Source organism: Sporothrix schenckii (assembly GCF_000961545.1).
Source record: "Sporothrix schenckii 1099-18 chromosome Unknown Cont47, whole genome shotgun sequence".
In the NCBI taxonomy this organism is placed as follows: domain Eukaryota; kingdom Fungi; phylum Ascomycota; class Sordariomycetes; order Ophiostomatales; family Ophiostomataceae; genus Sporothrix; species Sporothrix schenckii.
The window spans coordinates 5,165,774-5,181,132 of record NW_015971148.1 but is presented as its reverse complement, the minus strand read 5'-3'; the positions used below and the strand labels follow the sequence as shown (position 1 = coordinate 5,181,132).

General features: G+C 52.6%; 6 protein-coding genes across 6 annotated transcripts; 2 read left to right on the top strand and 4 right to left on the bottom strand.

Moving 5' to 3' along the window:
• Nucleotides 1-1,426: 1,426 nt before the first annotated feature.
• SPSK_10598 (uncharacterized protein) lies at nt 1,427-1,717 on the bottom strand (the record flags this gene model as incomplete). Its single annotated transcript, XM_016736942.1, has 2 exons — nt 1,427-1,635; nt 1,681-1,717. 2 exons carry the CDS (start codon nt 1,715-1,717, stop codon nt 1,427-1,429), a joined length of 246 nt encoding a protein of 81 aa, XP_016586167.1.
• A 1,347-nt stretch (nt 1,718-3,064) lies between these two features.
• SPSK_10587 (uncharacterized protein) lies at nt 3,065-3,880 on the bottom strand (the record flags this gene model as incomplete). Its single annotated transcript, XM_016736932.1, has 1 exon — nt 3,065-3,880. One exon carries the CDS (start codon nt 3,878-3,880, stop codon nt 3,065-3,067), a length of 816 nt encoding a protein of 271 aa, XP_016586166.1.
• Nucleotides 3,881-6,181: 2,301 nt separating this feature from the next.
• Nucleotides 6,182-6,478, top strand: SPSK_04715 (uncharacterized protein; the record flags this gene model as incomplete). Its single annotated transcript, XM_016731512.1, has 2 exons — nt 6,182-6,337; nt 6,362-6,478. 2 exons carry the CDS (start codon nt 6,182-6,184, stop codon nt 6,476-6,478), a joined length of 273 nt encoding a protein of 90 aa, XP_016586165.1.
• A 1,356-nt stretch (nt 6,479-7,834) lies between these two features.
• Nucleotides 7,835-8,152, bottom strand: SPSK_04703 (uncharacterized protein; the record flags this gene model as incomplete). Its single annotated transcript, XM_016731501.1, has 1 exon — nt 7,835-8,152. The coding sequence occupies one exon, from the start codon at nt 8,150-8,152 to the stop codon at nt 7,835-7,837; it is 318 nt and encodes a 105-aa protein (XP_016586164.1).
• Nucleotides 8,153-8,877: 725 nt separating this feature from the next.
• SPSK_04741 (uncharacterized protein) lies at nt 8,878-9,129 on the bottom strand (the record flags this gene model as incomplete). The annotated part of the gene is made up of 1 exon (XM_016731536.1): nt 8,878-9,129. One exon carries the CDS (start codon nt 9,127-9,129, stop codon nt 8,878-8,880), a length of 252 nt encoding a protein of 83 aa, XP_016586163.1.
• Nucleotides 9,130-9,424: 295 nt separating this feature from the next.
• On the top strand, nt 9,425-11,101 carry SPSK_04191 (camp independent regulatory protein; the record flags this gene model as incomplete). Its single annotated transcript, XM_016731002.1, has 1 exon — nt 9,425-11,101. The coding sequence occupies one exon, from the start codon at nt 9,425-9,427 to the stop codon at nt 11,099-11,101; it is 1,677 nt and encodes a 558-aa protein (XP_016586162.1).
• Between the last annotated feature and the right edge of the window lie 4,258 nt (nt 11,102-15,359).

Sequence of the window (15,359 nt, the reverse complement as noted above, 5' to 3'; positions counted from 1 at the left end):
GTGTCCAGCACCTTTTTACATGGTCAGAAGAGAGATTGGGTCTCCCATGAAAACCCCGTTTGGGCGACCTGCCTTCCACAACGGGCAAGTCGACCGCCAACGAACCGATACGTCGTAAACGTTGTCTCACGTTCTGTGCGGAGTACTTCGTACTTCCAGTGTGTATTCTGTACCTTGGCTCTACCCACCATGATCGGTACACGGCAGGACATCGGCACACTGTTTGTACGATGCATGAACACGCTGCACAAAAGCAGCAGCCATTTTTCCTTCCACGCTGTTCAAGTCCGTCGTTGTCTGGACGGGATTTGCTGTCCACCGCTCCTGGCCCGTTGTGACTCGAACAAACAGGAATCGTGCGTCCTCCAGCCTCTGCCCAACGTCTGTCGCGCAATGGCCGTTTGCAATTCAAACGTCTCGACTGCATTGCCCTTGAAGGCCCTGCAGGTACTGAGGTACTCCCCTTCTTGTGCTTGTTTTCGCAGGTAAGTATCCTACAGACTGCGTCCTGCTCCGAATCGGTTGGATCGGCTCATGCCGTTTTAAACGGAGCGGGCGGCTGCAGTCTGCACAATACAATAAATCGGAAAAGACGGAACGTACAAAGTACTTCGTACATATACGACGTCTTTTGGCAAGTGCGATGTGCAGGGTCGTTTGTACCCTCCACCCATTTGCTCTTCATTACAGAGCAGCTGACGCGTGCCGAGAATTGAGAGTCGAGTGAGAATCGAGTGAGAGTCGACAGCCTCACAGAACGGATGCATATGTTGGACATTCTTTCAGGCACAAAACAAGAACAAAAGGTCAAGAAAACAAGCGCGTCGCCGTATCATACGAATACAAGCATGGTTGGTAGCATTTCGGGGGATCAATTGTTTCTCGTTTTTGAAACAACCGCCCACGGTCGAGCCAGGAAGATCTTGGCGGCCAGGGGCGAAAGGGAAACACACGGAGTTGGCAGATGTAGGTACTCCGAAATGTCCAGCTGCACAGCACGCGACTGACATTCCGTTTCGTGAACGGAGGGCTCATCGAATGCCTGGGCCTTTTTATTGTCCTGGCTTTTCAAGAAAAGTAAAACAAGTGACTGTGACTGCAAGCAAATACGAACAGAAAAACCCGTGGTTAAGAACAACAGAACAACCCCAGGCATCATTACAATCGTGCTATTTTTAATAAGCATAACCCTTTCAAGACTTTTTTCGTGCGGGCAATACGGAGAACCTTTCCAGATTGGAATTTTTTTCGACTTATTCCCCTTTGCTGAATACGAAGCAACGCCTGGCACAGCACGGCTGGCGAAAAGGGAGTGTGGTTTGTGGTGTGGACGGGCGGGTTAGGTACGTTTTTTTCGAGGGTGGTTTGTGCGCACGGAAAACAAGGCCAAAGAACTGCCGGCATCGTCGAGACCTGCATTTGATTTTCACATCTCCGTATTTCGTACTGAGTATGTCATGTCGTACTGAACATTCAAAATGGCATTCGCAGTGGCCTTATCAGGCTTCTGTGTTCTGTGTTGTAGCCTGCCAGGCTTCTTCTTCCTCATCATTTGTTTAGGCTCCTGCAATTGCTCGCCCTGTCGTCGAGTTGACAATTTACGCGAAACAAGGTCTGTCTGCATCCCGGCATTTCCTGCAATGGAGTCCTGGATTAGTGATATTCATGGTCGGTGATCACCATCCATCATCGACGATGTGGTTTTGCCAGCAGACATCTTGGTTTTTGCTTGGTTGTTTGGTAGCTTAGTTTGCTTGGCTTGATGAAATGCCGAGGCCTTCAAGACCAAGGTCCACTGTGGTGGGTACGATTTACGATGGCGAGTCAAAGTCTATTTCCATCCTGTTTTTATTATTTTTATGCACTTCCGCTCTCTGCCCCTTCTTTCTTTCCTACTGACAAGGTATTTACCAATGTGTTGATCGAGACGATCGATCAGTACATTGAGCAAGTGCTCCTCCCTTTTGGTCTCGGTACTGTGTACGAAACATTACTTGGCAGATGGTCACGACATAATAAAAATGTAAAACAAAAAAGACATTGTGGCATGCATTTGTGAGGCAGCCTGGCCAAGCAAAAGTCAAGGATCAGTATTGGACCTGCGGCACGCATGTCGCCCGATTTCCGCTTCCCTGGCTCCTTTGGGCCGTTTCTCGCGTTTTCTTCGCCCCTTCTGGCGCCCACCAGAGAAACATTTAAGCTTGAAATGCGGCGAACCCACTCGGCAGTCTTGGCATCTGGTCTTTTTTGACCCTTTTTCTCCTTCTTTTCCCTTTTACCCTTTTTCAATCACCTCTTTCCCTCGACGGTGGGAGGGGTGGAGAAGGAAAAAAGGCCACGCACGCGTGATTCCACCATGATTCGTAAGACGTCGGTCATCTCCCACCGTTTCCACTCTTCTGTCCCCTGCCCCTATTCTTACCACAGTATTCATTCCTTGCGGCCTTGCTCTTTGGCTGTGACAGCTGCCCTGGGCGGTCGCTAGGCTTGCACTATTGGCTCCCACTATCGAATTGGAACAATGGCCGATGCGCCGACGCATCTCAGCGCCCGTTTCGCTTTCCGTGCCATCCGAATGGGGCGTAAGTCCATGTCGCGGACATGGATGGTGGACACGCTCATAAAATGCTGCTCATAATCCGCAAGCCTTTTGTATGCAGAGCCAGACGGAAGCAGATGCAATACTCCGTACGGCATCCGTCATAGCAATACGCCGTGGCAACAGACACAATTGTGTCCGAGAACCTGTCTTGCTGTCTTCCTCTCTGCCCAGCATGCTCATCTCCGTGGGCTGCATCCACACAGCCCATAGAACGACGTACTAAGCCCCCCCTGGTCGCATTACCGTATTGCGTATTACACGTATCTGTATTTCGTATGTGGTAGTAAAAGAAAAAATGGATTACTGTCGCTGTCTGACACGCAGACGGGGCAATAGGCGGTGCGAGAGCGAGTTTTCCGAACCTCCTTCACCTCGTTTCTCTGATTCTTTTGTCACTTGCTGTCCTCCTCGGGCCAAGACTTGCTCATAAATTCCGGGACTCCGGCGCTGACGCTGCCCAAGTCAGGACCCAGGCTTAGATGCAAGACGCAGAGATGGCGCCGTAGTACGAGGTACGTCCTGTCTTTGCTCTTGCTTCTTGTGCAATGTACGACATATACGACAAATGACGGAGCAGATACGGAACAGATACGGAACAGACGAACGGCGAACAGACACGGTGGATTCGGGAGCAATGCCCAGCCAGCCAAGCCCTGGCGAGGAGGACCATTCTCCGCGTGGATCGCCACTGTTGCGCTGTCGGTGGCCTCTGGTGGCCTCTGGTGGCCTCTGGTGGCCTCTGGTGGCCTCACCATGGTTCCTTCTCGCGAGTCTTGTGCTTCTCGTGGCCTTTTGTCCCGCCACATGAAGGCTCGCCAAGGCGAGGAGGAAGCGCTGCCAAGCTGCGCGAGACTGCCCAGCCCAGCATCCAGCAATCCAACAGGAAGAGGACATGACCGTCTCGCTTTGTTGCCAAGAGCCAGGCCATGCTCCCAAGAGGCTTGCCGTTTCTTTCACCTTTGTGTGCGCCGTGGCATCATTCTGCATCGCAATAACGGAGTATGGCGTACAAAAACAGAAACAAAGAAGGACGATTAAACTTCTGACCACAAGGCGCTCCTGCCCTCCACTTCGTCGCATGTAACCACACCTTCCTCTCTCACTCTCGCGCTGCCCTCTCTGCTCTCTACTCTGCTCCTTCCTCCTTCGTCTCCTGACCTCCAGACCGTCGTCTGCTCCTCCCATGTTCCCAGCATCAATTCTCCGGCTCCCATCTCCCTCCTTCCTGAACAGGACAGTCACCAGTGTGTCGGGTAAGGTACGACGTGCCGCCAACATATCCCGTGACCACAGGCGAAGATGGCTCTTGCAATCGTCCTCGCACGAATCCAACTGAACTGTTCAATAAATTCCCAAAACTGAAGCACAAACATATCGTAAGGGCGCAATAAAAAAGCTTGGTTATCGCCGTCACGCCCTTTGGCGGCCTGCAAGCACCAACCACCACCAACATACATGTACGATTTACCTCAATACTACAATACCCATGCGGCTCCACTTTTCCACTCCACAATATCGGCCTCTCGCCTGCCGAGAGAGACTCTCATCTCTCAACTCTGCTGTGCTCGACGACCTCGCTGCTCTCTGCCAAAACGGTCTCCTCAAGTCTCCTTCCTCGCTCGTTGCGATGACCCTCCGTACATGCACGACAAGCAAGGCCCCGTCTGTCATACAGACACGCTCCACCCTGACGCTGTCACGCTAGCTGATGCCTTACGCAACACTCTCTCCTCTATGTCGTAGAACGACAAGCCTCCACAATGAAAGCGCCTCTCGTGAATTGGTCAGAAGCAGTCTAACGTACGCAGTAGGGCAGTAGGGCGGCAGGACGGGAAGCAAATGCCCTTGGGGTACGGACCTGCTGGTGTGCGGAGATATGCGGCGTACTGAACGTTTTTGCAAAGCCAAGCCGAATATGGATTGCGTCTCTCCCCCCTCGCCATTCGCTCCCTGTCAATCCCCTTTTTAGCACTTGATCCAGTCCCAGTCCCAGTCCCAGTCCCAGTCCCAGCTAAACATTAAAAAAGAGAGTTTTGCTATGCACACCCCCTCCCCTCCTGTTGGTCCTGCCTGCCAAGCAACGACCCACTTGTTGCCGCTTCTTCCAACGTACAAAGTACGCAGAACGGGAATACTTACGGAAAAGGGCAAGAAACAGTAAACGTTGACAAGGAAAGAACAGCCCAGAGCAGGCAGCTAGAAGAAAGGCAGGAAGGCAAGAGGCCTGCAAAAGCCGTTGGAAAGGGAAGCAGCAACGGACGCAGAAGGCCGAGCATACTTGGGAAGAACGTCAGAAACGGAAAGAAAGGCAAAGGGCAATCAAAAAGGAAAGAACGATGGGGCCATGCGACGTACTTCGTACACGATCCACGACATGCGCAAGTTGGGACCGCCCAGACAACCTTTTTTCCTCTCGCAAACCCACAACGGGCCCCGACGACTACGCCCACACCACAACCGCATCCAATCCACACGCCACATCGTCGCATTCATCTCCCCTCCCCATTGTTCGCCTATTTTCCGGCGGCGCACTTACGAAGCAGAAGCACACCACCCCAGACCAGACCCAGGGGCTCCTCCGTTTCCACGTTCGCTGTCGACGGCAGCAACAAGCTCAAGCAGCCCCGAGAGCCTCAAAGTCGCTCCAGGGAGAGACGACAGCCCAGACGAGGCGTCAAAGACGAAGCTCTCTTGTCCCGTTTCTCCCTTCAGTCTTTAGGTCATTCCTGTTTGTCGTGTCCTCAGCGCTTTCCGTCCTCTGTACTTTGTCATCTTTTTGTTTTCTTTTTTTGCTTCGCTTTCCTCGTTTCTCCCAGATCAAAAGCGCGACAAGCCGACAAGACCGAAGAGACGAGGAAAACGGAATTAACGTTTACGAATAAGATTTGTGGCTCAGAGGGTGTCCAAGAACTACCAAGAACCACCAAGAGCCACCAAGAGCCACCAACAACCGAGCCAAGCTTTTTTACCAGGCCGCACCGTTTTTTTTACCTTGCCGGCCCACCTTTTTTACCTTTTTACCTTTTGCCTTCTGGGCCAGAGCAAGATAAGACAACCCGCAAAAGCCAAGCCTTCCAAGAACCCCTTGCAACCCCATTTGGGAACGGCTCTAGATTCTTGGCAACCTTGGCTGTTACTGCGTTGACTGCTTTCTTACTCGTTCGTTTCTGACTCTGTCGTTTCTTGTCTTGAACAAAAACCAAAAAGTCCCTTTTGCTTCCTTAACACCTCCCACGACCCTTTTTTTCGCTTTGTTTTGTCTTGTCTTGCAAGTCTCGTTCTCGACCTCTTGGCTCGTTCCACGCCGTTTTGACAGAAAGACGTAGTTAGTCCACTTCCAAGGGGCGACTTCTCGTCATCTTTGCTTTTTTGCTTTTGTACTTCTGTCTTGTTTGCTTTGCTTGTCAGTTCGGCTCGCCTACATCTGTCCCACCTCTCCATCTGTCTCCTTTCGTACTTGTTTCTTTCCTTTCCACATCCTCACGAACATCGATTCTTCCCGCACGCGCCCACGCACATCAGACGTCATTGCGCGCACATCGCCGTACCAGGTATGTCAACCACGAAACAGCACAAACCATGCCAGTGACCCTGAAGAAGGAACCGCCCCGAGAAAAGAGCTCTTTGCCTTTGCTTCACTCTGCTTTGCTCTGTTTTGCTCTGCTTTGCTCTGCCTTTACCTTTGCTTTACGCTGCTTTGTTTCTCCCGTCACACAATACGCATATATGGACCCTGTATGTTTGAACATCCCAGTGCAGTCAAGCACAAATGTCAACCCTGCGAGCCTGCAGGCTGGCCTGTCTCGTCTTGCCTCTCCACTCCTCAACACAGTCTCTCTCACATCTCTTGTCTGGGGACAAAGACAAACGGAGTGAGTGACCAGGGGTCGTCACAAAAAAAAAAGAAAGAAAGAAAACGGCCTGTCGCATACACAACTTTGTCGGCATCATCGGCACTCGTCCGTATTCGTCCGCACCATCCACGGCAAAACCATACCTGGGTCAACCATGGCCCGGACCTTCATCCATTGACCACTGGCCCACGGATCCGAGAGGAGCAAAGAGAAAGTTGGACACAATGGCATCCGGGGAGACGACGATCAAAAGAGGACCGATCAGAGAGCCCAGGGGACGATGAACCGAACCGTCAACGGGATATCAAGAGAGAGAGAGCGTCGTCCCCACACAATAAAGCAACCGACGGCTTGAGTCAAGAGAGCGGCAACAAAAAATGCAAACGGACAACGGATGACGACTACTCCCTGGACGGTCTGGACGCACCCACCGCTTGAGCAAAGAAAGAAAAGCAGCCCACCGAATAGCATTGTTCGAAAATGAAGCTTGCTTAGCGGCATCACTGGATCTGGTACCGACGTCACTCGGGTCTCGCTGTTTTCTCACGTCACAAGTCGCATCCTTTTTGGCTTCTGGAACCCCGTTCTCCCCCAACCCAGGGAACAAAACAACCTGTCACTGGGCTGCGGCTGCAAGGGACGGCAAACAAAGCCGACAGCACGCGCCTCCGACGGAACGAAGACGACCATGGCCACGACCGAAACGGGAACTCGAACTGGAACTCGCATGGACCTCAAACTGCATATAAAGCATGTCAAAAGCAAGAAAAGAAAACGAAAAAAATGAAAAGCGAAAAACGTACGCCCTGGCAATCTACGCCGGAGACAACAACCACTTTACTTTCGGTCAAGTCAGAACGGGCAACTTTAGGCGGCAATCAACATTATTTACCGTCGACCATCCCACTCGGTCTTTTCCATGATTGACCACCCCCCCTGGGGGTGACGCGCCCTTTGTCGTCTTTTATCCCCGTTCTCTTTCATGATCGACCGTCTGACCCTCGCATCCTCGTTTTGGGGGGGGTCCCCAGGGAAGGCCCTACCGCCTTGTTGGAAAATCTACGAGTCCTTTCAAAGGCCTGTCTTTCTCTGTTGCAGAACGGCTTTGCATAACGGCTGCAACTCTTGATCGACCCTCACGGTACTCTGTTTTGCTCTCGCTGCGTTAAAATGCGATACGGGATGTCTTTTTCTCTCCATCTCCTTTTTTCTTTACTCGAGACTACGTGCTCTGAAGGTCAATAGCAACTTGATTCGATGGTCGCCAGTTGGTTTTTCTTCCTCCTCTCCACTTCTCTCTTCTTCCTGGTTGAGCAATTTCGTCCGTGTCTTGGGTATCTCTGAATGCCCTCCTTTTTTCCTCATTTCCATTGTCCATCTAGCACCGCAACATACGCCATGGAGGGTTATCTGCTTCGGCGGGTGCATCCGTGCATGCGTGCGTGCGTGCGTGGCCTTTGGCACCCGGACCCCATCCCCCATCTCTCCAAACACCACGCAAACCCAAACCCTTGAACATCTCGAACTCCTCCGCGTTTCGCCCATTGCGGGACGTGTTCCACACCACCGAAAATGACCCAAAGAAGCAGTCAGAAGGAAGGGAAAAGAAGAAGAGAAGACGGACAAGGGCAACAACAAGCGGTCCAATGTGTCCTGACTCTAAAGTGGCCAATAGAAGCCAATGCCGCATTTCCATGGTTGGCTCGACATGGGCCTCTTTGGTTTTTGTGCCCTTTTACCATCTACCTTTTACCTCTGGATCTTAACGTTGTCTTGATTGACGTTGCTTTTCCGTCGCAACTCCCTTCCCGTCCTTCTTGCCAACTTACCTTTCCCTTCTCTGATCGTTTTCCGCATCCCAGACTCCCAGCGTCTCTCACCCCCCCTTCAAAAACTCTTCCATGCATTTACTACTTTGCGTTGCACATGTTCTTGTGTTCTTGAATTTGTGTTCGCACATAAACTTATCTCGTCATTCACTATCCTTCTCTCGTTTTCTCTCGTTTCCTGTCATCTCTCTTCTCGCTTGCGTCTCAGGTTCCTCTTCAGGGTGTTGCTCAGCGACAAAAATAAAAGAGTTTCCACCCAGATTAAAAGCTAACGTCATCAAAAGGCCGTGTCCACATTTTCGCATTTCCATCACAAACCGACAAAACACGTCTGCAATCGTTTAGGCCTCTGCAGCTGCGTTTCAGCTTTTGTCTCTCCCCCTCCACGCCATTTTACCCACGCTCGACTACACTTGCCCTCTCTCTCTTCATCCTTCTCGAGAAAAGAGATCCGACGCCAAGATCGACTCCCTCTTCTGTCGCTCATTGTCTTGGCACGCCACACAGTCCACTTCACCACCCTCACCCTACCAGCGCCGCCTTTCCACTTTCAAATTCCAAAACTGCCTGCCGCGTGGCAGTCATTCTGAATCTACCCACCCCCAGCAGCGGTTCGCTCCATCAACGCAAACTCCCTTCGCTCGTCAACTGGGACGACTGCGACCCTTGTCCTGCGCTGCGCTGCGACCACGCCAAGACGCCCTGTTGACGCGGACATCTTTTCTTTGGCGGGCCACAAAGAGCCCCATAACCTTTCGCCCTGTTGGCATTGACCTTGGATCTTTGATCCCATCTTACGATCGGCTTGAACATATACTTGACCACCTCTTCCGACGACAACCATCTCGGGCAACTTAGCAACCCTTTTTTTGCGTCGGCCTACTCGGCAATCTGATTAACGTATTTTCGATCCCCGGAAAGAGGTTGAGCTTCTTGGGAAATTCACATTGACATACTCTGCGGCGACACGGTGTCGACAGAGTGACACGGGTGGGTAGTGTCCGAGTTCGCGATTGGGCGACTTAGATGCGTCGAGAAACCCCGATCGAAACGAACAACACTGCTGTTTTGATTCCTTGATTCTCATCGAAATTTTTTTTTCACTTCTTTCCTATCACACCAACACAGCACAAATGAAAATGTCTTCCCAAAAACACCCCATGGAGACGTACCACGGCATGGTGCGGACGCCTGCCGACGCCATCAAGCTGTTTGAGGCCTGCCGACTCGGCCTGTTGCCGCGTGTGCAAAGACGGCTGTCGGAGAAGGAGCGGCAAGCTATCCGGTCTGGCTCCGTGTTTGTGTGGGACGAGCGGGAAGCCGGCATGCGCCGGTGGACGGACGGCAAGTCGTGGAGCGCCAGTCGTGTGTCCGGCAGCTTTCTGACCTACCGCGAGATGGAGGGCAAGCGTGGCGGCGGCTTCAACACAATGCGCCGGGTGTCGGGCAAGACGCCAGACTCGACGGGCCGCGGAAGCGACGAAGACCAGGACGACGGCGAACCCGACGGCTACCGCTACAAGGCGGACGGTCTCATGAAGCAGTCGTTCAGCATCACCACCTCCAACGGCCAGCACCTGCACCTCATCTCCTACTACGCGCGCCCAGGGCCCGGCGATCCGGACCTGCCGCAGCCCATCATCGACCCGAGCCTGCGCAGCGTCGTCCCCGTCAAGGGTATGTACCCGGAGTCGAGCTTGAGCGACAGCATGCCCGTGGCCGCCGTGTCGCGCGTGCCCGTGTCCCACCAGCAGCAGCAGCAGCAACACCACCAGCCACCGCACTACGCCCACCACCCGCCACCCCCGCCGCCGCACGGCCACCACCCGTACCCGCCCTCCTCCTATGGCCAGCCGGGCTATTCCTGGCCTCCGTCACCCATCGCCACACCCCCGTACAGCGGCCACTATACCACATCTTCGGCTCCCTACCCTCCACAACAGCAAGGTCACTACTCCCAGACACCGCCTCCTCCGCCACCGCCGCCGCACGGCTACTACCACCAGGGCCCGCCACCGCCCCATGCGCAGCCGTATGGCAGCAGCGCACCACCGCCACCGCACGCGCCGCCCTACGGTGACCGCGTGGCACTGCCGCCGCCACAGAACATGGGCGCCTCGTCGTCCCGCACCACGCCGCCCACGCACCACGTCTACGTGGGCAGCAACCACCAGACGCTGTCCAACTCGCCACAGTCTGGCTATCACCAAGCACCAGCCCCCGTTCTGCCACCTGTGTCCTCGGCCGCCTCGGGCCCTTCGTCGTACCAGACGTCGCCGACCTCGGGTGCCCGTCTGACCCTCCCGCCTGTGTCGCAGGGCCCTCTGCCTGCCCTGAACGCCTCGGCGCCGACGGCCACGACCACCATTCCGCCCGCCGCGCCCCCGTCTGGGTCGTCCGCCCTGACGCCGCCCTACCAGCAGCAGCAGCCGTCGCAGCCGCCGCCGTCCAAGGTGTACTTTGGCGCAGAGGCCACCTATGCCAGGGGCAACTCGCCGCCCTCCGCGACCGGTCCCACGGCTGCTGCCACGGCTGCTGGCGCGACCACCAACACCAACGCCACCGGCGGTGGCAGCAACAAGGCCAGCCTGTCGGCGCTGCTGCACCCGACACCGGCCAACTCGGAACCCAACAGCGCCAACGCCGGCAGCACCAACAGCACGAGCAGCTCGCCGCGGCACCAGAACGCCGCCGTGCCTGTTGGTGTTGGTGCCGCTGCTTCGGGCAGCAGCACCTCCCAGCAGTTCCTCCAGCCTGCACCGTCGGGTGAGGACTCGCGCGCGCTGTCCCGGTTGGACAAGAAGTTTTGCATTTGAGGTGGTGGATATGTGTCCAGCGGGATTTTCGGTCCGCTTTTCCTCGTATTTTTTTTCAATCCTCCTTCTCTTCTGTACGGATTATTGTGGCATGCGACCACGGTTCATCAACCCTTCTTTCGGTCCCGTTTACGCGACGATTTTTGGTCTCCTTCCTTTCTTCTTTCTTCATTCTTCGTCATCTTCCATCCCTGTTGTGTTTGAGAAAACACGTAACAAGTTTTTTTTTTTGCATGGGCGGCGCGAAAACAGCTTTTGTTTTTTATATTTTCATTCGTGTATTCTGGTTTGCTTTATTATGTCTCTCCGCACCATATTGGCGAGAGACGGGTTCGGAGGAGGAGTTTTAGATACTCTTTTTGCTGTTTCTGTTCAACTGTATCGGTCGGCAACATTTTTATGGGGGTACTATTAGGTTCGCAACGCGGCACGGTATGCTCGAGTGCGCGTATTCGTATATATAGGTTCTCGTCTATCAATAAGGTCCTATTTTTTTTTCTGTGTTAACCATTCGTTCGCAATCGTACTGTCTCGTGATACCTCAGTACTTGAAGGAAACGCCAAGCGGCATCGACGTGGGCCATTTAACGCCAAGGTGGGTTAAAACATTGTTGCTTCACCGCGCCTAAGTCGCCCGCTGCCGCTGTTTACCCTGCCTGTTTCTATACTACATCCGAGCCTTTGGCGGTGTCTTGTGTTTTCCGTCAATGTATGCTGGTGCTTCGGCGAAATGCGGTCAAGACTCGCACATGGCTTTTTCGTTACGCTGGGTAGACAAGAGCTATGTGTACAAGTTTTGTCACAGCCTTCCCAGCTTACTCGCATTTCACTCTTCTGTATATTGACATCCTCAGTTCGTTCGCCTACACTGTGTGAGTGGTGCAGCCGTGAGCAACATCAATGATCTCCATACCGTTGTCACGGACATGTGTTGCCGGCGCCGTGGGTTGGTCTGGTACGGACATTCGTTCGCCGGGGAGGGCCTCTTTGGTACTTTTCAGTCGTGCTTGTTTTATCTTACCAGGTAATGCCGTACTAAATACACTCTCCTACCGTCGGCTGGTGTGGAATCCAGGCTCGGCATCTTTCGCGCAGAGCTTCTACGGCGCGTTTTGCAGGTCTTATATTTCTATTTATTTATTTTCTCTTTTATTTTTAACTTAGTAATAGTTACTATCTTCCATATCCAACTTGTAATAGGGGTCGCACAGGATTCGTTGTTGGGTTGTGCGGTCAAGGAATCGGTGCTCTTGGTTCGGTTATTGTTGATATCTTTCGGGCAACATTCTGTGCGTTTTTGGGCTCGAATAATATTTTTGGTATTTTTGCTACCGTTTAATATCAGTCCTATATATTATGATCTATTTTCAGGCTTGTTCGTGTGTTTTTCGTCGCGTTGTGTGCGTTTTGTTGTTTTGTCGTTCTAAAATATAATTTTTTACAAAAAATCATATGGTTTTCAACCTACATCTGCAACGACATACAAATCCACCTACGTACCGCAACAGAAACACATATTTTATGCATCGTCACATAGGAAAAAATACAAAGAGTCTACGGGTATAAGTCAACAGAGAAGGGCACTTGTGGATGGGGAGATATTTACAAGCGAAGCCGTGATAATGCGACTTTTTGACTGGGAAACAAGATGAAACGCTTGTTTGCCAAAAATTGCCTATTTGGGATGTCTTACAGACAGCTTAGTGGAGAAGGATAGCGAAACAAGGAGCACGGGCCACTGCAAGCTCCATAGCGCCTTCCCGCGCCAAATCAGAGACTGCTGAAGACGAGAGCCATGGCGGGTGGGGCAGTCGTGCAAAATACAGCAATAATACTTGACAGCTGGCGCCAGCTGCAGCGAACGTCCCGCACGTCGCGCGACGCTCATGTTTTGATTTTGCCTTTCGCTTTCCACTCAACCTCCACGGCGACGACAGCGACCGTGATGCTGGGCTGTTGCGAAGTAGTGGAGGCCATCTCTAAGACGAGAAGTGAAGCAATATTTCACACGACAATTCATTTGTAGAGGTCTGATTGTCTGCGCGTAGTCTGTTTCAGGAACGCCACGCGGTCTCGAGACACGTCCACGCTCAGAAACGCGATTGCTTTGGACCCAGAGACGGATTATCCACGGCTGGCCAGAATACAATTCAGCTTTATGTTTCATCACCTGGTGATTGAGCTCAAAAGTAGACGAAACGAGCGACGAAAAGACGCCGAGGAAAAGGGGCTGAAATTGCAAAATTACAAAATCGAGAAAAGGGGTCGACCAAACGAGAAGGGATGTCGCGAAGGAGAAGGAAGGTACAAGGAATTATCACGAGCCACACGCGTGACCACATGGCAATAAAAACAACCAAAAGAAGAAACGGTATATTGTCATCGGCAAAGAGGACGGGGAGAAAGAGATAAAACGGGACAGCTGGCAGGGAAGCACGAGAATGGAGAGAAAGCGCGAGACAGCCTCAACATCGAGCAACGGGCTTGGGTTGCCCTTCTCTCGCCACATTAATCCCACTGCGCAATTGAGCATCGAGCGAGAAGGTGCGAACGATGGGCACGATGAACTTGTGACGCCAACTTCCCAATTTGTTGGGCCAAACGTGTCATATGACCACGATCGCTGGAGGCGAAAAGGAAATCGAGTTATCGCAGAACGGCGCTCGTCGAGACGGCGGGAACATAAGCGGTGGTTACGGAGGCAAATAGCGAACAAAATGGGCACAAAAATTAAGAACTCGCAGGGACACAAGAAAATAATCCACAGAGCGAGAGAGAGTCGCGGATGTAGCGGTGAACGAGGACGTTTCGAGCTTGCGATCATGATCGCGATCGCGATCATGTCGCTGTTTTGCAATTGCTTCAGTTCGACCGTTACAATTCGAAGTAGACCTTCGGAAAGAAGCATGAAAGAATCGAAACACTACAACGGAATGGCAAACAAACCACCGAAAAAGCTGGAGAAGACGCAAGGAAAAAAAAAAGAAAAGAGGAGAGAAATGCAATGCGAGAACGACGATTGCGAAAAACGGGAGAAAAGGGAGGGGAGGTACGACTCGGTCGGGGCGCATGATTGCGCGCAAAGTCAGCAAGCACGAGGGGCCCGATTTTTGGTCAGGTGCTATTTTGTTGTTTGTTGTGCTGAGCAGCCAATCAGAAAAAAGGGCGCCAACTTTTGTGAATTACGAAATCGAGGAAAGAGCAAGCACGGGACGAGAACAGCGAGAAATAAGGGAAAGGCAAGGTGCAGAAAGAGGAAAACAGAAAGGAGCGAGAGAACGACAGCCAAAAAGTGGGGTCTTTTGATAGACTTACAGACGTACGGACGGATTCGTGTACGGAGCTACTTTTCGAGTGGAGAACATGCTTGTCTGTTAGTGTGTGGAACATTGCCAGCCGCTCTGTTGTGTGTGGCCTTCTCGCCATTGACGCCCGTCCTGCTGATCTGTCACTTGAATGGGCTTGGCCTGGGTCTTGGCCTGTCGAACCGAAACCTCACCCTCCCCATTCCCACCACCATCCATCCTATTCAACTCTCACGGATACGTGGCATTGTACATCGTATGTCGTATCGTCTGCCGAGCTCTGTGCCTTGCCCGTTATCGCACACTAAAATGGTGGCGGTTTGAGTCGGGTATGATCACAATTAGCGGCGTGGCCAGAACACTCTCATCGCGCAAATAAACTGGGATAACTGCTTCATTGTTTGCATACCGTCCGCATGGGGCCGTGTGGCGCTGCTCCTCTCCCTCTTTCTGTTTTGGGGTTTGTTGGGGCTTGCGTCTGCAAACATATTATTGGTATGAGCATACCGAGGAATGGGACGCATCACCTGTCACAGCGAATCAACAGCGCTGGTCACTTCTGCCCGCGAAAGAACGCCGTTTCTTCACTATCAGGAGAGGGGAAGAAGGGGGCGTGACACCAACGGCGTAACATGGGGCGACGAGTGTGGTGCAACAGCACGGCGAGATACCTATGTGTAAAAGATAACCTACATATACCGCTGTAGGGCGTTCATCTTTGTGAAACGTGGATATCGCGAGAGCCCGGGAAAACATGAAACACTCAGAGACCAGGTAGTGGTAGAAACGGTATGCAACTTTGGTCTGGAAAAGGAAAATCTGGCACGACACAGCGCTTATGCGGGTCGCTCCCTAGGCTTGTGAGGACCAGGTGAATGGCTTTGCAAGCTCCATGTCTCTGGTCTCGACTGTTGGTATCGCGATGACGGGGTGTTCGCGAGGTGACTACGCGA